Source organism: Pseudophryne corroboree, chromosome 2 (genome assembly GCF_028390025.1).
Source record: "Pseudophryne corroboree isolate aPseCor3 chromosome 2, aPseCor3.hap2, whole genome shotgun sequence".
Taxonomy (NCBI): Eukaryota; Metazoa; Chordata; class Amphibia; order Anura; family Myobatrachidae; genus Pseudophryne; species Pseudophryne corroboree.
Genome location: NC_086445.1, coordinates 339,303,318 through 339,327,123, shown reverse-complemented (window position 1 = coordinate 339,327,123; position 23,806 = coordinate 339,303,318). Strand labels below are relative to the sequence as shown.

General features: G+C 45.1%; 1 protein-coding gene across 3 annotated transcripts in view; it reads right to left on the bottom strand.

Annotated features, from left to right (window-relative positions):
• Positions 1-2,636: 2,636 nt before the first annotated feature.
• GPR180 (G protein-coupled receptor 180) overlaps positions 2,637-23,806 on the bottom strand; it is a 102,178-nt gene continuing 81,008 nt past the window's right edge. For 2 of the 3 annotated variants that reach the window (XM_063953013.1, XM_063953015.1), the window contains exons 8-9: positions 5,843-5,920; positions 2,637-3,717 (exon numbers count right to left, since the gene is read on the bottom strand). In XM_063953013.1, the coding sequence (XP_063809083.1) occupies positions 3,565-3,717; positions 5,843-5,920 (231 nt within the window). In that variant the 3' untranslated portion in view covers positions 2,637-3,564. Of the gene's footprint in view, positions 3,718-5,842; positions 5,921-19,169; positions 19,255-23,806 lie in introns of all 3 variants that reach the window. The other variant, XM_063953014.1, reaches the window with a different exon arrangement.

The window sequence follows — 23,806 nt, the reverse complement described above, 5'->3', positions numbered from 1 at the left end:
CTCAGGAGAGCCCCTAGTGTGCACCCTTCTCGTTCGGGCACAAAAATCTAACTGAGGCTTGGAGGAGGGTCATGGGGGGAGGAGCCAGTGCACACCAGGTAGTACTAAAGCTTTCTATTTGTGCCCAGTCTCCTGCGGAGCCGCTATTCCCCATGGTCCTTACGGAGTTCCCAGCATCCACTAGGACGTCAGAGAAATATGGATAAACACTGTGTACAATTTTATTACTTGTTTCAGACCCACCTAGCCCAGGGTATAAAATATAGTGATAGCTATAGCTGGGAAACACTGAAAGTGAAACCACACAGCAGTACAGGCACACACAGTCACATGCAATGCAGAAATTATATCACAATAAAGCTGCACTGGACTAGTATATCACTGTGCGGTCGAAGGACCAAAGGATATAGCAGACTACTTGTACAATATAATCTGCAATATGTACACAATTTCTCAACTAACGCTGTCTCAAAGACAGGCAGGATACTTAAGTGTAATGTAAATTGCCCTGCAATACCAGAGGCCTGCTACTGCTATGCTTGTAAGATGGTACCCAGCGTCTCTGTGAGGGAATGAGGGATAGTGACGCAGCTCCAGGGCAGGAAATCTGCAGGAGATGGCGCCATGGGTCGGGGGAGTGGCTACAGGTCAAGCGACACCTCCTCTATGCTGGTCTTTCACCCCAGGTACTATGGAGCCTTATTAAATGAGGTGTTCGTACACCCGACCTGTGCTCCTATTGCCCCGGTGGTCTAATGGGGTCCCAGCCCTAGGCCTCTGATGGAACGCGATTTAGTCACGGGTCCCGCAAGGAGATCCTCTTGCCTGCCTCCCAGTAGCAGCCACGCAATCCTAAAGGATGGTCCGGGGCAGTGCCTACATCCACGGGCGTCTCTGACGCAAGTACCCGGGAACCAGGCCAGCGGGAGTATGCGGAGCCGCTGGGGAGGTGATGGAGCTGCAGCACAGAAATCAATCTGACTTGCAGTGCTGTCAGCCCAGAGGAGAAAGTCAGATTTCTGTTAAAAATGAAAAGCTTTCAGGGCTGCCAGTGCAGCCTTCCTGTTTAGTGACTTGCTGCTGCAGGCACCAATGTCAAAACTGTGCTCACAGTGCCTGGAGGCGGGGTTATAGAGGAGGCCCCTATGCATCCTGGGACAGCTAAAGCTTTGCCGGTTGGTGCCTCTGGATCCAGATCCACTCTACACCCCCAATGTTTCCCTGTGGAAACCTGTGTAGGTTAACCAACCAGCTGCTCAACCGTGTTAAACAAGATTTTAAACACATTGGGTGGGCTGTATAATAACTCAGAAGTCATTATACCGATTAAGACATAAACCTATACATTATGGCTGCCATGGAAACCTAATGTTACTGATTTGGTTCATTGAATATAATTCTTTCAAAGAAAGCTAAACCTGCAAAGAAAAACTATTGGGGGTTTAATTACGAAGCGTCAGGTAGTAAAACCTAGTGCTTTTAACCAAGTTTATGCATGTTATTTAAAAGGGTTTTACTAGCAAGACACAGCTAGTAAAAGCATTGTCCATTTAAATATTGGTCATAAACATGATCAGAAGCGCTGGGTTTTGCTACTCGATCCTTTGTAAATAAACCCCTTGGACTGGACCAGACTGCCATTATATGTACAATAGTGATTGCATTATACAGAATCACTTCTATGAATTTACAGAACGTATTCTGGATATCAGAAAATATTGTGACACAATCCAGATCGATGTCAAACAGGACTCCTTACGGTCTTTGAAATAATTATTTGCAAATAATCAAATGTGAGCTAAGTAGTGCTGGGTACAGGCTGGCAGATGAACTCTGCAGATTAGATAAAACACTGTGACCCGACAGAGCAGTTACCCAATCAGGGTGATCCCTGTGCGCACTGAGCAATTTGTAAGTCAGTGTGTTATTTCTTCATTGGAATCAGGTCATGGAAAGGAACATTCATGCAACGGTCCTGCATACACAGTATACAATTATCGGGCTGATCATAGAAATATAGGCTGATCTCCCCGATAATTGTGTAACCAGCTTAACCACTGAAAACACAGCAAAAAAAAAAAAGCACACAACTGTTCCCATACCTGCAGTCACATACCCTGGCTATACTTGTAACAATATTACAAACTATTCTTGTTATAGAGGCACCAGATAAAAGATTTACCAGGATTTTGTAGTATTTGTATTCTAATCGTCATGTTGCTTATTGGGTTCCTGGAAAGGGACCCGCGTGGCACTGGGGCAATGCAGGGAAACCAGAGGCTCCCTCTGGCAGTCCAGTTACAGAATCAGCAGAAGAGGACTGTGAACTATTGCCATGTTATTTGGAAGTTGTCTGCAATCTTTCAGATAACAGTCCAGGAATAGGATATCTGTGTGATGTCCTCGTTGTTTGGACTCATGCATAAGTTGTTTCAACTGCACAGTTGTAAACCTTCACAAGCTGTCCTATTTCTCATTGTTTGTCAGTTTGTATCTCACGCAATTCTTCGGCAGGACTACATTCACAGCAACGGGCTATAAGGCAACACTGTAGGACACAGGGACGTGTTTCAGGCAAAGCCGTGATCTCAGTAGTGAATACCACATGATTTTGTTACCTGGAAACCATTCTGACAAATATCACATCTTTATATTTACTTGTTTTTTTTTTTAACAAATACAACACATAAAGGTTTAAATGCATGGGAACTTATATTGTACTCATCTTTTCATATCTCACCATAAAAACAAGTTAATTTATAGATTTTATAAAAGGTAAGGACATCCACTGAAATCAAATGAAACTAATATAACTTCTTTGTTGAATGGGTGAATAAAACAAACAATAATACAATCATCACAATATTCAATTTAAGAGAACTAAAAAAAAAAACATGTAGTGTGTTAAGTTTGCATTTCCGATACAACATCACATAAAATACATACAGCAGAGCCTGGAGGCGGGGTTATAGAGGAGGCCCCTATGCATCCTGGGACAGCTAAAGCTTTGCCGGTTGGTGCCTCTGGATCCAGATCCACAATGTATAAATAGAAAACACTTACATATCATGCACATATAAAATACATGCATACCAAGGTGGTGCATCATTTGAGCTCAGTCTAGTGGTAAAAATCCTGCAACTGTCAAAGTCTGAAATAGCAAACCAATCAAATGGCGCCGACTGGGTTTCAATTTGGAAATAGACAAGAACCAATGTACTACAGGGTATTTCTTACACACAGCTCAATGCGTATGTGTGTCTGGTTATCAAGTCATCCAAACAGTAAGATTGGAAATGCTAACACCTACAGTGACGAGCAACAGTTTCAAACATGGATAAAATCTTTGCAGCATTGGATCCTTAAAACAGGAAGTCTCCAAGCAGCACAATAACATGTGCCGACCTGTACTGGAAATGCAGTGACCGTTCCTCTTCTCTCACAGTCCTTCTGTAGACATTAGAATGCCTCGCTGTCCCACACAATGTTGGAGTGCATCAGTGTGTCACTGTCATATACAGGAAAACAACTTGACCCAAAGTAGCAGTTCTGTCCCTGAGCACATCAAGAGTAATATCGACTTTTGTGTGATACAGTTAGTGGCAGGGTTACTGATGACAGGGAGGAGACCTCCCAGTACAGACTATGTGACAGGAAGAGTCTATATAGTATAATCATAGAGAGGGACTGAGACAGGATGACACCCACTGTGATGACCTAAAAAACAAATAAATAAGAAACACAGGTCATTAGTCTCCTCGGACCTAGGTGTGTCTTACCATCACCTATTGTGTTATGCATTCATTCATGAAACACAACTGCATACAAGTAGACATAGCCTGTTTCTGAAGTACAGGGTGATTCAATAGTCGCAGTACACCCTTTTGTTTCAAAAACTGTGCAGGAAATGGGAAAACGGAATACTCCAGTAAGGTATAGGTGAGGTGGGATATCTTTTAGGGCATGAACCGAACATAGGCGCCATCTTGAAATAGGCCATCTTGAATCTAAGTCATTTTTTTCAAATGGAAAGGGGGTCGTGTATCATGTCAAACAACATCAGAATTTGCTAAAAAGTTTATTGCTGCAAACAGATTTGAAAAAGACGAGAGAATTGAGGTCATTTTGATGTCTGGAGAACGAAGTTTCCGATGTTACCAACAACCTAGGAAAGTTCCATCCAGTGTGGATTCTGGTCACTCCAGTACCTGTGGTTGTGACGGTTCACCACTGACATTTCCTGCACAGTTTTTGAAACAAAAGGTGTACTGCGACTTTTGAATCACTCTGTGTACATGCTGTCAGGTAGGTAAATGCAGTAAAAAGAACTGTTTAGTAGAGGATCATTAGACAGAAAGACAATAACATATGGACATATCACACTCTGCTTTTATAACTCATTATTATAACTGACTGTTGCTGAGAAGCCTGGTGACAAAGGCTTAATCAATAACATGCTATAGAATAGACTCCCACTCCTGCCTCCAAGACTGCACCTGCTGCTCCTTACCCCTGGAACGCTCTTCCCCTATCAGAATATTCACCTCTCTGCAAAACCTCACACGGGCACTCAAGACCCACTTCTTCATCAAAGCCTTCCAGCTCTCATAATAACCCACTGCTCTATCCTCGCTGTCTCTCCCCTCTATGTCTGCCCCCTCCCCTTTACACTGTACTCTCTCACAAGCAGGACCCTCTTGCCTCATGTGCTTTTCCTTCCCTCACTTATACCCCCATCTCCTCCACACTGCCTACAGTGGTACCTAACCCTTGGGTTCTGCCACACTGCTGCTTATTTGGGTATTACGACTGCTGATACAGCAATGTTTATGAACCATGTACATGTCCTGCAATGTTCTGTGCTGTATACAACTAAAGGATAATACTAATAACACAGGCAGCACAGAAGGTGTAATGGATAGCATTGCCTCACAGCACTAAGGTCATGGGTTTGAATCCCACCATGGCCCTAACTGGATGAAGATCGCAGCTTCTATTAACTCTCATTAGACTGGTCAAAATTAATTGGTTGATTTTAGTAAGGTCCAATTAGTCATTTTCTAAAAACAAATTGTAATATTTGAAACTGAGAAACGTGTTGTTAGAAACATTATTATTTATTTATTTTTTAAATCTTGATGCGTTTTCATAACAAAAAGTTAATACAATGTAATCTGAAAAGGGATAACCAATTAATAGGGCTCAATTAAATCATCCTGTTTAACCATCGCTCCTTAATGGGAATTAAATAAAAAGTTGGCTTTAGTGATGATGTATTAGGGAAACCACTTCAGTTCAAAAACAGACCAGGAGTACAAAGTACCTATAAGATGTTTATACATTGCTATTAAAAAACATCCACCATCATCATTGAGTTGTATTAGTTCGGCAGGGTGAATCCTACCGACGCAATGTATACTGTACATAGGTTATACGTATATGATGTAGTCACAGTCATGTAGCTGTAGATATTATAGATACTGTACCAGTGATGAATAATTTGGATACCCAGCGGTGAATAAGCACAAGACTTGTGATGAATATATAGAGAAGTCCTGATCATTAGGGAACTAAATATATCTGTTACAAAGAAGCAGTATGCTGCATTTGATCAGTTGTGTTTCTCACTCTACAGATCCAGCCTGAATATTTAGCTTATTACAAATATTACTATATAAAAAAAAAACTCCTCCATGTTGCTATATGATAAGTGTGCTTTGGTATCACGTGTACAAATGTAGTTATTTTTGTACAGGTCAGCAATGATCTCCAGGACCACTGTATAACTAAAGAAAATATAAAATAGAGTATAATGAGTGATGGCTTTTATTTTACCACATACCTTTTCTCTTTGATACTCTTTAAACAAGAAGGAGATGCCTATAAAACATGGGTGGCACAAAAACCACAAGAAACAGCCCTGAAAAAAAAAACAACAACAACAGTCATTTATAATATTCAATAGGAATACTAGTCATCAAAGCGACTAAAAAAAGAATACCAGCAATATGAAACTCAGATAGTAATAAAATATACTAATGCACTAATGGCCTTTTCGAATAAATTACAAGTGTCAACATTACGTAGTGTTCACTGTAGGATTTTTTTAGGGCAGGGTGCTGATCACTGAGGAGGGCACATTTTAATTTTGAAGGGCACATTTTTGGTGTGACGCTTTGCGCACAAAGCATAGCGCATATGTCTATAGTTGTTATACATATATTTTCCCCTAAGTGTATCATATACCGATACATACATATAGGAGACCCATGTAACACCCAACATCTGTACTGAGAAAAATACTGTATATGTCCAGTCTTCTTGAAAGAACGGCTGTAGCATATAAGTAATAAGTAGATAATGAAGGTTTCTTCCAGTACTGAAGTAGTTACATAGAAACAATAAGATTTTACTTACCGATAAATCTATTTCTCGTAGTCCGTAGTGGATGCTGGGACTCCGTAAGGACCATGGGGAATAGCGGCTCCGCAGGAGACAGGGCACAAAATAAAAGCTTAAGGATCAGGTGGTGTGCACTGGCTCCTCCCCCTATGACCCTCCTCCAAGCCTCAGTTAGGATACTGTGCCCGGACGAGCGTACATAATAAGGAAGGATATTGAATCCCGGGTAAGACTCATACCAGCCACACCAATCACACCGTACAACTTGTGATCTGAACCCAGTTAACAGTATGATAAACGCAAAGGAGCCTCTGAAAAGATGGCTCACAACAATAATAACCCGAATTTTTGTAACAATAACTATATACAAGTATTGCAGACAATCCGCACTAGGGATGGGCGCCCAGCATCCACTACGGACTACGAGAAATAGATTTATCGGTAAGTAAAATCTTATTTTCTCTGACGTCCTAGTGGATGCTGGGACTCCGTAAGGACCATGGGGATTATACCAAAGCTCCCAAACGGGCGGGAGAGTGCGGATGACTCTGCAGCACCGAATGAGAGAACTCCAGGTCCTCCTCAGCCAGGGTATCAAATTTGTAGAATTTAGCAAACGTGTTTGCCCCTGACCAAGTAGCTGCTCGGCAAAGTTGTAAAGCCGAGACCCCTCGGGCAGCCGCCCAAGATGAGCCCACTTTCCTTGTGGAATGGGCTTTTACTGATTTTGGCTGTGGCAATCCTGCCACAGAATGTGCAAGCTGAATTGTACTACAAATCCAACGAGCAATCGTCTGCTTTGAAGCAGGAGCACCCAGCTTGTTGGGTGCATACAGGATAAACAGCGAGTCAGATTTTCTGACTCCAGCCGTCCTGGAAACATATATTTTCAAGGCCCTGACAACGTCAAGCAACTTAGAGTCCTCTAAGTCCCTGGTAGCCGCAGGTACCACAATAGGTTGGTTCATGTGAAATGCAGAAACCACCTTAGGTAGAAATTGAGGACGAGTCCTCAATTCCGCCCTGTCAGAATGAAAAATTAAGTAAGGGCTTTTATATGATAAAGCCGCCAATTCTGACACACGCCTGGCTGAAGCCAAGGCTAACAGCATCGACACCTTCCATGTGAGATATTTTAAGTCCACAGTGGAAAGTGGTTCAAACCAATGTGATTTTAGAAAACTCAACACAACATTGAGATCCCAAGGTGCCACTGGAGGCACAAAAGGAGGCTGTATGTGCAGCACCCCTTTTACAAATGTCTGAACTTCAGGTACTGAAGCCAGTTCTTTCTGGAAGAAAATCGACAGGGCCGAAATTTGAACCTTAATGGACCCTAATTTTAGGCCCATAGACAGTCCTGTTTGCAGGAAATGAAGGAAACGACCCAGTTGAAATTCCTCTGTAGGGGCCTTCTTGGCCTCACACCACGCAACATATTTACGCCAAATGCGGTGATAATGTTTTGCGGTTACGTCCTTCCTGGCTTTGACCAGAGTAGGGATGACTTCTTCTGGAATGCCTTTTTCCCTCAGGATCCGGCGTTCAACCGCCATGCCGTCAAACGCAGCCGCGGTAAGTCTTGGAACAGACAAGGCCCCTGCAGTAGCAGGTCCTTTCTTAGAGGTAGAGGCCACGGTTCGTCCGTGAGCATCTCTTGAAGTTCCGGGTACCAAGTCCTTCTTGGCCAATCCGGAACCACGAGTATAGTTCTTACTCCTCTCCTTCTTATGATTCTCAGTACTTTTGGTATGAGAGGCAGAGGAGGGAACACATACACTGACTGGTACACCCACGGCGTTACCAGAGCGTCCACTGCTATTGCCTGAGGGTCCCTTGACCTGGCGCAATATCTGTCCAGTTTTTTGTTTAGACGTGACGCCATCATGTCCACCTTTGGTTTTTCCCAACGGTTTACAATCAGGTGGAAGACTTCTGGGTGAAGTCCCCACTCTCCCGGGTGAAGGTCGTGTCTGCTGAGGAAGTCTGCTTCCCAGTTGTCCACTCCCGGAATGAACACTGCTGACAGTGCTATCACATGATTTTCCGCCCAGCGAAGAATCCTTGCAGCTTCTGCCATTGCCCTCCTGCTTCTCGTGCCGCCCTGTCCGTTTACGTGGGCGACTGACGTGATGTTGTCCGATTGGATCAACACCGCCTGACCCTGAAGCAGAGGTTTTGCTTGACTTAGGGCATTGTAAATGGCCCTTAGTTCCAGAATGTTTATATGAAGAGATGTTTCCATGCTTGACCACAAGCCCTGGAAATTCCTTCCCTGTGTGACTGCTCCCCAGCCTCTCAGGCTGGCATCCGTGGTTACCAGGATCCAATCCTGAATGCCAAATCTGCGGCCCTCTAGTAGATGAGCACTCTGCAGCCACCACAGGAGAGACACCCTTGTCCTTGGCGACAGGGTTATCCGCTGATGCATCTGCAGATGCGATCCGGACCATTTGTCCAGTAGATCCCACTGAAAAGTTCTTGCATGGAATCTTCCGAATGGAATCGCTTCGTAAGAAGCCACCATTTTTCCCAGGACCCTCGTGCACTGATGCACTGAGACCTGGCCTGGTTTTAGGAGGTTCCTGACTAGCTCGGATAACTCCCTGGCCTTCTCCTCCGGGAGAAACACCTTCTTCTGGACTGTGTCCAGAATCATTCCTAGGAACAGTAGACGTGTCGTTGGAATCAGCTGCGATTTTGGAATATTTAGAATCCACCCGTGCTGACGTAACACTACCTGAGATAGTGCTACTCCGACTTCTAACTGTTCCCTGGATCTTGCCCTTATCAGGAGATCGTCCAAGTAAGGGATAATTAAAATGCCTTTTCTTCGTAGAAGAATCATCATTTCGGCCATTACCTTGGTAAAGACCCGAGGTGCCGTGGACAATCCAAACGGCAGCGTCTGAAACTGATAATGACAGTTTTGTACTACAAACCTGAGGTACCCTTGGTGAGAAGGGTATATTGGGACGTGGAGATAAGCATCTTTGATGTCCAGAGACACCATATAGTCCCCTTCTTCCAGGTTCGCTATCACTGCTCTGAGTGACTCCATCTTGAATTTGAACCTTTTTATGTAAGTGTTCAAGGATTTCAGATTTAAAATTGGTCTCACCGAGCCGTCCGGCTTCGGTACCACAAACAGCGTGGAATAATACCCCTTTCCTTGTTGCAGGAGGGGTACCTTGATTATCACCTGCTGGGAATACAGCTTGTGAATGGCTTCCAAAACTGCCTCCCTGTCGGAGGGAGACTTTGGTAAAGCAGACTTCAGGAACCGACGAGGGGGAAACGCCTCGAATTCCAGTTTGTACCCCTGCGATACTACCTGTAGAATCCAGGGATCCACTTGCGAGTGAGCCCACTGCGCGTTGAAATTCTTGAGACGGGCCCCCACCATATCTGAGTCTGCTTGTAAAGCCCCAGCGTCATGCTGAAGACTTGGCAGAAGCAGGGGAGGGCTTCTGCTCCTGGGAAGCGGCTGCATGGTGCAGTCTTTTTCCTCTTCCTCTGCCCCGGGGCAGAAAGGAGTAGCCTTTTGCTCGCTTGTACTTATGGGAACGAAAGGACTGAGTTTGAAAAGACGGTGTCTTTTTCTGCTGATGTGAAGTGACCTGGGGTAAAAAGGTGGATTTTCCAGCCGTTGCCGTGGCCACCAGGTCCGATAGACCAGCCCCAAATAACTCCTCCCCTTTATACGGCAATACTTCCATGTGCCGTTTGGAATCCGCATCCCCTGACCACTGTCGCGTCCATAACGCTCTTCTGGCAGAGATGGACATAGCACTTACTCTTGATGCCAGGGTGCAAATATCCCTCTGTGCATCACGCATATATAGCAATGCATCCTTTAAATGTTCTATAGTTAACAAAATATTGTCCCTATCCAGGGTATCAATATTCTCAGTCAGGGAATCCGACCATGCGACTCCAGCACTGCACATCCAGGCTGAGGCGATTGCTGGTCGCAGTATAACACCAGTATGTGTGTATATACTTTTTAGGATATTTTCCAGCCTTCTATCAGCTGGTTCTTTGAGGGTGGCCGTATCAGGAGACGGTAACGCTACTTGTTTAGATAAACGTGTGAGCGCCTTATCTACCCTAGGGGGTGTTTCCCAACGCGCCCTAACCTCTGGCGGGAAGGGATATAATGCTAATAATTTTTTAGAAATTAGCTGTTTTTTATCGGGGGAAACCCACGCTTTATCACACACCTCACTTATTTCCTCTGACTCAGGAAAAACTATTGGTAGTTTTTTCACACCCCACATAATACCCTTCTTTGTGGTACTTGTAGTGTCAGAAAGGTTCAATGCCTCTTTCATTGCCGTGATCATGTAACGTGTGGCCCTACTGGACATTACGTTTGTCTCGTCACCGTCGACACTAGACTCAGTATCTGTGTCAGGGTCTGTGTCGACCCACTGAGGTAACGGGCGTTTTAGCGCCCCTGACGGTGTCTGAGACGCCTGGACAGGCACTAATTGATTTGCCGGCTGTCTCATGTCGTCAACAGTTTTTTGCAAATTGCTGACATTATCACTTAATTGTTTAAATACAATCATCCAGTCAGGTGTCGACTCCCTAGGGGGTGACATCACCAACACAGGCAACTGCTCCGCCTCCACATCATTTTCCTCCTCATACATGTCGACACACGCGTACCGACACACAGCACACACACCGGGAATGCTCTGATAGAGGACAGGACCCCACTTAGCCCTTTGGAGAGACAGAGGGAGAGTCTGCCAGCACACACCCAGCGCTATATATATATATATACAGGGATAACCTTATATAAGTGTTATTCCCTTATAGCTGCTGTTATTATCGTTATTTGCTGCCAAAAATGCCCCCCCTTCTCTTTTTTACCCTGATTCTGAAGCAGGACTGCAGGGGAGAGTCAGGGAGCCGTCCTTCCAGCGGAGCTGTGAGGGAAAATGGCGCTTGTGTGCTGAGGAGATAGGCTCCGCCCCTTCACGACGTCCTTATCTCCCGCTTTTTTGTGTAAAAATGGCAGGGGTTAAAATACATCCATATAGCCCAGGAGCTATATGTGATGTATTCTTTTTGCCACCTAAGGTATATACTGTTATATTGCGTCTCAGGGCGCTCCCCCCCAGCGCCCTGCACCCTCAGTGACCGGAGTGTGAAGTGTGCTGAGAGCAATGGCGCACAGCTGCGGTGCTGTGCGCTACCTTAGTCTGAAGACAGGATGTCTTCTGCCGCCGATTTCACCGGACCTCTTCGTCTCTTCTGGCTCTGTAAGGGGGACGGCGGCGCGGCTCCGGTGACCCATCCAGGCTGTACCTGTGATCGTCCCTCTGGAGCTAATGTCCAGTAGCCTAAGAAGCCCAATCCACTCTGCACGCAGGTGAGTTCGCTTCTTCTCCCCTTAGTCCCACGATGCAGTGAGCCTGTTGCCAGCAGGACTCACTGAAAATAAAAAAACCTAAACTAAACTTTTATTCTAAGCAGCTCAGGAGAGCCACCTAGATTGCACCCTTCTCGGCCGGGCACAAAAATCTAACTGAGGCTTGGAGGAGGGTCATAGGGGGAGGAGCCAGTGCACACCACCTGATCCTTAAGCTTTTATTTTGTGCCCTGTCTCCTGCGAAGCCGCTATTCCCCATGGTCCTTACGGAGTCCCAGCATCCACTAGGACGTCAGAGAAATAGAATTTGACGGCAGATAAGAACCACTTGGCCCATCTAGTCTGCCCCTTTTTTATCCTTTAGGTAATCTCAACCCTTTTTGAACCTTAATTCTTTGTAAGGATATTCATATGCCTAGCCCAAGCATGTTTAAATTGCTCTACAGTCTTAGCCTCTACCACCTCTGATAGGAGGCTATTCCACTTGTCCACTACCCTTTCTGTGAAGTAAGTTTTCCTTAAATTTCCCCTGGACCTGCCTCCCTCCAGTTTCAGTGTATGTCCTCGAGTTCTAATACTCCTCTTCCTTTGTAGAATGTTTCCCTCCTGAACTTTGTTAAAACCCTTGGTATATTTGAAAGTTTCTATCATGTTCCCCCTTTCCCTTCTCTCCTTCAAACTATACATGTTAAGATCTTTTAGCCTTTCCGGGTAAGTTTTGTGATGTAGGCCATGCACCATTTTAGTTGCCCTTCTTTGTACACTCTCTAATGTATTTATATCCTTCTGGAGATATGGTCTCCAGAACTGGACACAGTATTCAAGATGCGGCCAATGACCTATACTTCTTTTTTCCTGCTACTGATTCCTCTACCTATGCAACCAAGCATCTGACTTGCCTTTCTCATTGCTTTGTTGCATTGCTTTCCTGCCTTTAAGTCACTTGAAATAGTGACTCCTAAATCCCTTTCCTCCTCAGTAGTTTCCATTCTAACACCCTTGATACTATATTTAGCCTTTGGGTTTTTGAGACCCAAGTGCATGATTTTGCATTTTTTAGCATTAAACTGTAGTTGCCACGTTCTTGACCATTTCTCAAGCCTAGCTAGGTCATCAATCATTTGTTTTACCCCTCCCGGTGTGTCTACCCTGTTGCAAATCTTTGTATCATCTGCAAAAAGGCATACTTTCCCTTTAATACCATTTGCAATGTCACCAACAAAGATATTAAAGAGAACTGGTCCGAGTACAGATCCCTGGGGTACTCCACTGGTAACATTTCCTTCCAAAGATTGCACTCCATTTACTACAATTGTCTGTTTCCTATCCTGCAACCAGGTTCTTATCCATTTAACGGTTTTGTAATCCACCTCCACGTTTTCAAGTTTATTTAGCAGTCTGCGATGTGGGACAGTGTCAAATGCCTTGCTAAAATCTAGATATACTACATCTACAGCTCCCCCTCGATCTATTATTTTCATCACAGAGTCAAAAAAGTCAATAAGATTTGTTTGGCATGATCTCCCACCAGTAAATCCATGCTGTTTTGGATCCTGTAAGTTGTTTGATTTAAGATATTCCACTACTCTTTCTTTTAATAGTTTTTCCATTACTTTCCCTACTACCGATGTAAGGCTTACTGGTCTGTAGTTACTTGCTTCCACTTTTGTACAGTGGAACTACATTTGCTCTTTTCCAGTCCTCTGGAATGGCACCTGTATTTAGTGACTGGTTAAATAATGCTGTTAATGGTGCCACCAGCACATCTTTTAGCTCTTTTAGTATCCTTGGGTGTATCCCATCTGGCCCCATTGATTTTTCCACTTTTACTTTTGAAAGTTCTGTTAAGACCTTCTCTTCTGTAAATGTAGTTTCATCTACCTTATTTTTATGAATGTCCTTGCAGCTTAACTGTGGCCCCTTCCCTTCTCCTTCTGTAGTAAATACGGAGCAAAAAATAAGATTTTAAACCTACCGGTAAATCTTTTTCTCCTAGTCCGTAGAGGATGCTGGGGACTCCGTAAGGACCATGGGGTATAGACGGGCTCCGCAGGAGACATGGGCACTATAAAGAACTTTTAGTATGGGTATGCACTGGCTCCTCCCTCTATGCCCCTCCTCCAGACCTCAGTTAGAGAACTGTGCCCAGAGGAGATGGACGGGTGTGGTTCATCAAATCGACAGTGTCTAGGTCAACAATGTTTAGGTCGACCACTATAGGTCGACAGTCACTAGGTCGACATGGATGGAAGGTCGACAGGGTTTCTAGGTCGACATGTGCTAGGTCGACAGGTCTAAAGGTCGACATGAGGATTTTTTGTTTTTTGGTGTCGTTTTCTTCGTAGAGTGACCGGGATCCCAAATTAGTGCACCGCGTCCGTTCGCCATGCTTCGGGCATGGTGCCTTCGCTCCGCTACCGCTTCGCTCGGCACACTTTACCGTTCCAATTGTAGTCCACGTGGATCGTTAAGTATGAAAAAATCCCCCCCCCCAAAAAATGTGAAAAACTCATGTCGACCTTTAGACCTGTCGACTTAGCACATGTCGACCTAGAAACCCTGTCGACCTTCCATCCATGTCGACCTATAGTGGTCGACCTAAACATTGTCGACCTAGACACTGTCGATCTTCAGACCGGATCCCGAGATGGACAATACGAGGAAAGGATTTTGGTAATCTAAGGGCAAGATTCATACCAGCCCACACCAATCATACCATATAACCTGGAATATACGCAACCAGTTAACAGTATGAACAACAAACAGTATCAATCAAAGACCGATTCTAACTGTAACATAACCCTTATGTAAGCAACAACTATATAAAAGTCTTGCAGATTTAGACCGCACTGGGACGGGCGCCCAGCATCCTCTACGGACTAGGAGAAAAAGATTTACCGGTAGGTTTAAAATCTTATTTTCTCTTACGTCCTAGAGGATACTGGGGACTCCGTAAGGACCATGGGGTTTATACCAAAGCTCCCAATCGGGCGGGAGAGTGCGGATGACTGCAGCAAATGCGAGGTCCTCATCAGCCAGGGTATCAAACTTGTAGAATTTTGCAAAAGTGTTTGAACCCGACCAAGTAGCTGCTCGGCAAAGCTGTAATGCCGAGACGCCTCGGGCAGCTGCCCAAGAAGAGCCCACCTTCCTAGTGGAATGGGCCTTTACTGAATTAGGTAACGGCAATCCTGCCGTAGAATGAGCCTGCTGGATCGTGTTACAGATCCAGCGAGCAATAGTCTGCTTAGAAGCAGGAGCACCAACCTTGTTGGCTGCATACAGGACAAACAGAGCCTCTGTTTTCGTAACCCTAGCCGTCCTGGCTACATAAATCTTTAAGGCCCTGACCACATCCAGGGACTTGGAATCCTCCCAGTCCCCCGTAGCCACAGGCACCACAATAGGTTGGTTCATATGAAATGAAGAAACCACCTTAGGTAAAAATTGAGGACGAGTCCTCAACTCAGTTCTATCCACATGGAAAATCAAATAGGGGCTCTTGTGAGACAAGGCCGCCAATTCGGACACCCGCCTTGCTGACGCCAAGGCCAATAACATGACCACCTTCCACATGAGAAATTTTAATCCAACTGTTTGAAGAGGCTCAATCCAGTGAGATTTCAGGAAATTTAACACCACGTTAAGGTCCCACGGTGCCACTGGGGGCACAAAGGGGGGCTGGATGTACAGCACTCCCTTCACAAAAGTCTGGACTTCTGGGAGAGAAGCCAATTCCCTCTGAAAGAATATAGATAGGGCCAAAATCTGTACCTTAATGGAGCCTAACTTCAGGCCCATATCCACTCCTGTCTGTAGAAAGTGGAGAAACCGGCCCAGATGGAAATCTTCCGTAGGAGCATTCTTGGCTTCACATACATACTTCCTCCAGATACAGTGATAATGTTTCGCCGTCACCTCCTTTCTAGCCTTTATCAGAGTAGGGATGACTTCCTCCGGAATACCTTTCCCAGCTAGGATTCGGTGTAAAACCGCCATGACGTCAAACGCATACGCGGTAAGTCTTGAAACACGCAGGGCCCCTGCTGCAACAGGTCCTCCCTGAGAGGAAGAGGCCACGGATCTTCTGTGAGCCTTTCCTGAAGATCTGAGTACCAGGCCCTTCGAGGCCAATCTGGAACAATGAGTATTGTCTGTACTCTTTTTCGTCTTATGATCCTCAAAATTTTTGTGATGAGAGGAAGAGGAGGAAACACATACACCGACTGAAACACCCATGGTGTCACCAGGGTGTCTACTGCTACTGCCTGAGGGTCCTGGGACCTGGCACAATACCTCCGAAGCTTCTTGTTGAGGCGTGACACCATCATGTCTATTTGAGGAATTCCCCAGAGACTTGTTATCTCTGCAAAAACTTCTTGATGAAGTCCCCACTCTCCTGGATGGAGATCGTGTCTGCTGAGGAAGTCTGCTTCCCAGTTGTCCACTCCCGGAATGAAGACAGCTGACAGATCGCTTACGTGATTTTCCGCCCAGCGAAGAATCCTGGTGGCTTCCGCCATCGCGACTCTGCTCCTTGTCCCGCCTTGGCGGTTTACATGAGCCACGGCTGTGACGTTGTCTGATTGAATCAGAACCGGTAGGTCGCGAAGAAGATTCTCCGCATATCGTAGGCCGTTGTATATGGCCCTCAATTCCAGTATGTTGATGTGTAGACAAGCCTCCTGGCTTGACCATAGTCCCTGAAAATTTCTTCCTTGTGTGACTGCTCCCCATCCTCGGAGGCTCGCGTTCGTAGTCACCAGAACCCAGTCCTGAATGCCGAACCTGCAACCCTCTAGAAGGTGAGCACTCTGTAGCCACCATAGGAGAGACACCCTGGCCCTGGGGGACAGTGTTATTTTCTGATGTATTTGTAGATGGGACCCGGACCACTTGTCCAGAAGGTCCCACTGAAAAGTCCTCACATGAAACCTGCCGAAGGGGATGGCCTCGTAGGCTGCCACCATTTTTCCCAGAACTCGAGTGCATTGATGAACTGACACTCTGTTTGGTTTTAGCAGGTCTCTGACCATGTTCTGGAGGTCCTGGGCTTTTTCCGATGGGAGAAAAACCTTCTTTTGTTCCGTGTCCAGAATCATGCCTAGGAATGATAGTCGAGTCGTTGGAACCAATTGTGACTTTGGCAGATTGAGAATCCAACCATGCTGTTGGAGTATTCTCAGGGAGAGCGACACGCTCTTCAGCAATTGATCACTCGATCTCGCCTTTATCAGGAGATCATCCAAGTATGGGATAATTGTGACTCCTTGTTTGCGCAGGAGCACCATCATTTCCGCCATCACCTTGGTGAAAATCCTCGGGGCCGTGGAAAGCCCAAATGGCAACGTCTGAAACTGGTAATGACAGTCCTGTACAGCGAATCTCAGGTACTCCTGATGAGAGGGATATATGGGGACATGAAGGTAAGCATCCTTTATGTCTAGTGACACCATAAAATTCCCCCCTTCCAGGCTGGATATTACAGCTCGGAGCGATTCCATCTTGAATTTGAACTTTTTCAAGTACAGGTTTAGGGATTTTAGATTTAAAATGGGTCTGACCGAACCATCCGGCTTCGGGACCACAAACAGGGTTGAATAATATAAGGTCGATTCCCCAAAGAGAGGGGAAAGAAAAGAGAAATCAGCTACCAATGCGGTGCACACAACCCAATATATATTCAATTTAAAATAAAATCTTTAATCTGAATTAGTTAAAACCCCTATCATGTTCTCAAGTATAGGCAAAATGCCACAATGAATGTTTATTTATCATGTATATAGTATTAAAGTTAATTTACTGGACTAATATTGTCCTTTATTCAAGGTCAAGCGAAGTATTAAAAATAGTAAGGAAAGTGAGTAAGAATGAAAATAATGTGAATAAAGATTAAAAACAAGGCTAATGTGTCATATTCATTATGTGTTGTTGATATTAAATAGTCCTGATATGTATGGACCGTATATTCACTCTCTATGATATGCTAAAAATAAATGTTCGGTAAGAGTGACAATACTATGCCTGCATTATATAGTGCTTAAAATAAGCATATGTGTTTTGCTGCTATAAGTTAATCACATATGATGTGAGCAAACAAACACCAGTATATGACAACTAGAACTCTTATAACTGGTCACTTGCAATTACAGTGAATATAAGTTGTCATCTCTTGCCTGTAATACCAGTCATACAGTCTCGTATTAATAATGGCTCTGTAGGAGACTGCCCGTTTTCTATATTATATAGATATGGCTGCCGTAGCTGTCATGCTGTGGCAGATGTAGGAGTTAGAATATCACTGTGTAATTACGGGCGGTTCACGCCGTCTGACCGCTAATAAGATATGATAATTCTAGTGTCACATCAAGTATGGTATATCCAGGAATACCATGTTAAACAAACATGTATCAAGGTGTTATTTAAATAATCATAGCCACTGTAACTAGAACACCCTACCGTAGCAAATCCTAATGATAGGGTGTCTCAGTGTAATCCGCAACTCTGCGGGACACAGATATGATTAATTTGCTATGTTACTGAGGCCGTGGTAGCATCTTTACACTAACGAGACAGATACTTATGAGTCATACTAAAGCCTGCAGTTTACACGGGACGTATATTAGTGTTCAATTATTATGGCCACTGTGGAACAAACCAACGTGCCGTGACAGATATATATTTTAAAATGCCAACATATGATTTACGGCTATGCAGGGCGCATCTATGATAGGGTTATTAAATCATTGCAGCCACTGCCGCGTAGCCAACAGTGCCTTCACTAATATCTCACTTCAGCTGTCGCCGTGTGCTCTGCAACTAGACGGGCCGTTAAGCCGCTAGTCTGATACAGTGCTATGTACTGGCTATATCACTCAGCATAGTAATTCATTATATCATACGGTACGTTACATACATTAGTCGGACAGGTACATTTATATTTAACACATTAGACACACTAGCTAGTAGCCAATGCACATTTCGCTCATAGGCTTCCTCAGGGCACTATAGTAGGGTTGAATAATACCCTTTTCCCTGTTGGACCAGGGGAACCTTGACAACCATGTGCTGTTGACACAGCTTTTGAATTGCAGCTAACACTACTTCCCTCTCTGGGGGGAGAAGCTGGTAAGGCCGACTTGAAAAATCGGCGAGGGGGCACCTCTTCGAATTCCAGCTTGTAGCCTTGGGAAACAATTTCCATCGCCCAAGGATCCACGTCTGAAAGACCCCAGATCTGGCTGAAAAGTCGAAGGCGTGCCCCCACTGGTGCGGACTCCCTTAGGGGAGCCCCAGCGTCATGAGGTGGATTTTGAAGAAGCCAGGGAGGACTTCTGCTCCTGGGAACTAGCCGAAGCAGGTGTTCTTTTTCCTCTACCCTTACCTCTGGCAAGGAAGGCGGAACCCCGACCTCTTCTGGACTTATGCGACTGAAAGGACTGCATCTGATACTGTGCATTTTTCTTTTGCTGTTGGGGAACAAAAGGTAAAAAGGTAGATTTACCCGCGGTAGCTGTGGAAACCAGGTCCGCGAGCCCCTCCCCAAACAACACTTCACCCTTGTAAGATAAAACCTCCATATGCTTTTTCGAGTCCGCATCACCCGTCCATTGGCGGGTCCATAGAGCTCGTCTCGCAGAAATAGCCATGGCATTGGCTCTGGAACCCAGCAGTCAAACGTCTTTTTGAGCGTCCCTCATATATAAGACTGCGTCCTTAATGTGGGCTAAAGTTAATAAAATGGTATCCCTGTCTAGGGTATCAAGGTCAGCTGACAAGGTATCTGTTCATGCTGCCACTGCGCTACATACCCATGCCCACGCTATTGCCGGTCTGAGCAAGGCACTTGTATGCGCATAAATAGACTTTAAAGTAGTCTCCTGCCTGCGGTCCGCAGGATCCTTGAGGGCTGCCGTGTCCGGAGACGGTAGCGCCACCTTCTTGGACAGGCGTGTTAAAGCCTTGTCCACCCTGGGAGAGGATTCCCAACGTACCCTGTCCTGTGTAGGGAAAGGATACGCCATAAGAACCCTTTTGGGAATCTGCAGTTTCTTATCTGGAGTTTCCCAAGCTTTTTCAAATAACTCGTTAAGCTCATGAGATGGGGGAAAGGTTACCTCAGGTTTCTTTTCCTTAAACATGTGTACCCTCTTGTCGGGGACAGAGGGGTCATCAGTGATATGCAAAATATCTTTTATTGCAATAATCATACACTGAATACCTTTTGCCACCCTTGGGTGTAATCTTGCATCATCGTAGTCGACACTGGAGTCTGAATCTGTGTCGATGCTCGTATCTACTATTTGGGATAAGGGACGTTTTTGAGACCCAGAAGGGCCCTGTGACTCGGTCCAATCCGTGGATTGACTCCCTGTTTTCTCCCTGGACTCTGCTTTGTCCAGTCTCTTATGTAATGAGGCCACACTTGCATTTAAGATATGCCACATGTCCATCCACTCATGAGTCGGCATTGCCGACGGAGACACACCACTCATCTGCTCCACCTCCTCCTTGGACGAGCCTTCCGCTTCAAACATGCCGACACGCACATACCGACACCCCCACACACACAGGGATATAACTATAAGGGGAAAATTCCCCAACAAGGCCCTTTGGAGAGACAGAGAGAGAGTATGCCAGCACACACCCAGCGCCAACTGACACTGGAATAAAACCAGATAGCGCTTTTATATATATATCTCAATGCTATACACTCACTGCGCCAATAATTGTAACCCCCCCCCCCCCCCCTCTTTTCCAGCCCTCTGTCACCGAGTTCAGCAGGGGAGAGTCCGGGGAGCCAGCTTCTCTGCAGCGTTCTGTGGAGAAAATGGCGCTGTTAGTGCTGAGGGATCAAGCTCCGCCCCCACCAGTGGCGGGGGATCTCTGTATTTACTGCCTCCGCAGCCTAATATGCCCATAAATGCCAGTCCAGAGGTTCATTGCTGCCCGGGGCGCCCCCCCCTGCGCCCTGCACCCATCAGTGCCTGTTCTGTGTGTGTAATGTGTGGGAGCAATGGCTTACCTCAGTGAAGATCTGAAGTCTTCTGCCGCCTTGAAGTCTTCTTTTCTTCTTATACTCACCCGGCTTCTATCTTCCGGCTCTGCGAGGAGGACGGCGGCGCGGCTTCGGGACGAACAGCAGGGTGAGACCTGCGTTCCGACTCCCTCTGGAGCTAATGGTGTCCAGTAGCCTAAGAAACAGAGCCTATCAGTTAAGTAGGTCTGCTTCTCTCTCCTCAGTCCCACGATGCAGGGAGCCTGTTGCCAGCAGTGCTCCCTGAACATAAAAAACCTAACAAAATTCTTTAATCAGAGAAACTCATGAGAGCTCCCCTGTAATGCACCCAATCTCCTCTGGGCACAGGATCTAACTGAGGTCTGGAGGAGGGGCATAGAGGGAGGAGCCAGTGCACACCCATACTAAAAGTTCTTTATAGTGCCCATGTCTCCTGCGGAGCCCGTCTATACCCCATGGTCCTTACGGAGTCCCCAGCATCCTCTAGGACGTAAGAGAAATAATGATTTAGGTGATCTGCTATTGCCTTGTCTCCCTCCACCAAATTCTCACTCTCTGTCTTAAGTCTATTCTGCCATTTGATTTTTTCATTTCATTTATATACTTAAAAAAAGTTTTGCCCCCTTTATCTACTGACTGGGCCATTTTCTCCTCAGCTTCTGCATTTGCACGTTTGATCACATTCTTAGCATCCTACCGTCTGTCAAGATACACCTCTTTGTCATTATTATTTTGAGTCTGTTTGTATTTCCTAAAAGCCAGCTTTTTTGCTTTCACACTAGTTGATACTTCTTTTCTAATCTTTATGAAAAGTTAAGCAGAGGGTTAAAATATATAGGTACAAAATAAGTCTGTTCTTCTACTAGGGAAATAGTGTAAGCAGTACATGCTCACTGCTTACCCTGTTCTTTCCCTCTTCATCAGAATGCTGTGTTATACAGGAGCCACAGCAGTGATGTCATTTCCTCCTCTGCTATCCCATTCGCAGAGGACAGAAATTGTCCAATTTCAGAGATGGGCAAGGAGTAGACCACTGCATTGTAACATGCACTCTGACTGTTGCATTCTGTATACAAGGGGGTGATTTCTGATCCTGCAGGGTGCACCGAAAAAGGGCAGGGTGCTTTTTCACATTTGAAAAATGGGCAGGGTGCAGCACCCTGCTGAAACAGCCTAGAATGAACACTAATTACGGTATAGCTAATATTAAACAAACTAATTTGTTGGTAGACAAGCTGCCAAAATCTGTTTTCACACGTGCATTTATTGTGTCTGCCTGTATATTCCTGTGTTACATATGCTGCTTTCCCCACTGCCGGGCAGTGCAGCACACTGTGGCTCATTGTCAATCAACAACAATCTCACTAAGGGGCAAGTTTTTCTTAAGTCTTGAGAAAAACAGCCACAACTCACACATGTAACTTTTGGGACCTTACGTGAATAATGTATATTCAAATGTTGGGTTGTCGGCAGTTATTAATCTGCAGCAAAACCCAGCACTTGTGTGAGATAATGGCAGAATCTGTTACAATGGAAGAGAGCGTCATATCAGGATGTTAAAGGATATAAGTGGTAGCACTAAATGTACCGATGCTCAGGAATGAAGACATGGAGACATGGGGGTAAATTTACTAAGATGGGAGTTCTATTTAAGATGGGATGTTGCCCATAGCAACCAATCAGATTCCAAGTATTATCTTCTAGAAGGTGCTAGATAAATGAGAAGTAGAATCTGATTGGTTGCTATGGGCAACATCCCATCTTAAATAGAACTCCCATCTTAGTAAATTTACCCCATGGAGTGAAATCCAAGATAATAAAACCTGCAATAAGGCTACCTAAGCATACCTAACATACAAGGGTTACATCTAATAAGAAAAAAAAATACAGTGTTAGTTACAAATATATATGAAACATTTCAAGATAGCATGTATATATAACTTCATAGGTAAGGGCAATATAAGCGAGCACAGTTCCATGTAGCATAATATAGCTGCACAACCGCACAGAATTTCTACAGACGCAGTCCATATAAGTATAAGGGAAAGAAATAGCAGAACACGGACGGGGCTATATAAGCTGCATGCATAGTATAAAGCTGAATAGAGGGCACACTCCATCAGTACTGCAGCATGTGTTCTGGACTGCAATTACGTGATATTACACAGAAAAGTCCACGTGTGAGCCTCTATCTCCTAATACCAGATACACTGGTAACTCAATGACAATCAAACCAAAAGGAGAGGAAAAAGACATTTGTACATGTAATGAATGCTAATGATGAAATGCACTAGATATAATTTTGTGGTGATACCCCAAAATGGCATGCAACACCTGCAATATTTATTTTCTTCTTTGCTATGTTTTTATTTTTTTTCCAGCTTGATAAAGAGTTTGCTTTTAAGATGAACCTCTCATATTGGCCCTCATTCTGAGTTGTTCGCTCGCTAGCTACAAAAGCATAGTCGCCGCCCACGGGGGAGTGTATTTTCGCTTTGCAGGACTGCGAACGCCTGTGCAGCTGAGCGGCAGCAAACACATTTTGTGCAGAACAAGACCAGCCCTGTAGTTACTTATGCTGTGCGATGATTGCTGCGACGAAGGTCCCGGTATTGACGTCAGATACCTGCCCAGCTAACGCCCGGCCATGCCTTCGTTTTTCCAAACACTCCCAGAAAATGGTCAGTTGACACCCAGAAACTCCCACTTCCTGTCAATCTCCTTGCGTCCGCCAGTGCGACTGGAAGCGTCGCTAGAAAACGTGCAAACCCACAAAGCTCTTTGTACTTGTACGACGCGCGTCTGCGCATTGCGTTGCATACGCAGATTAGCCCCGTTCTGCCATAATCGCTGCGATGCGAAAATCCGTAGCGAGTGATCAACTCGGAATGAACCCCATTATGCAATTGTTGTTTGTGGGCCCTTCCTACAGGACTTACTTCAATTGTGTGGTGTGTTATCTCCTTTACTTACTACAGAGTAATAGAAATACTAATTGCCAG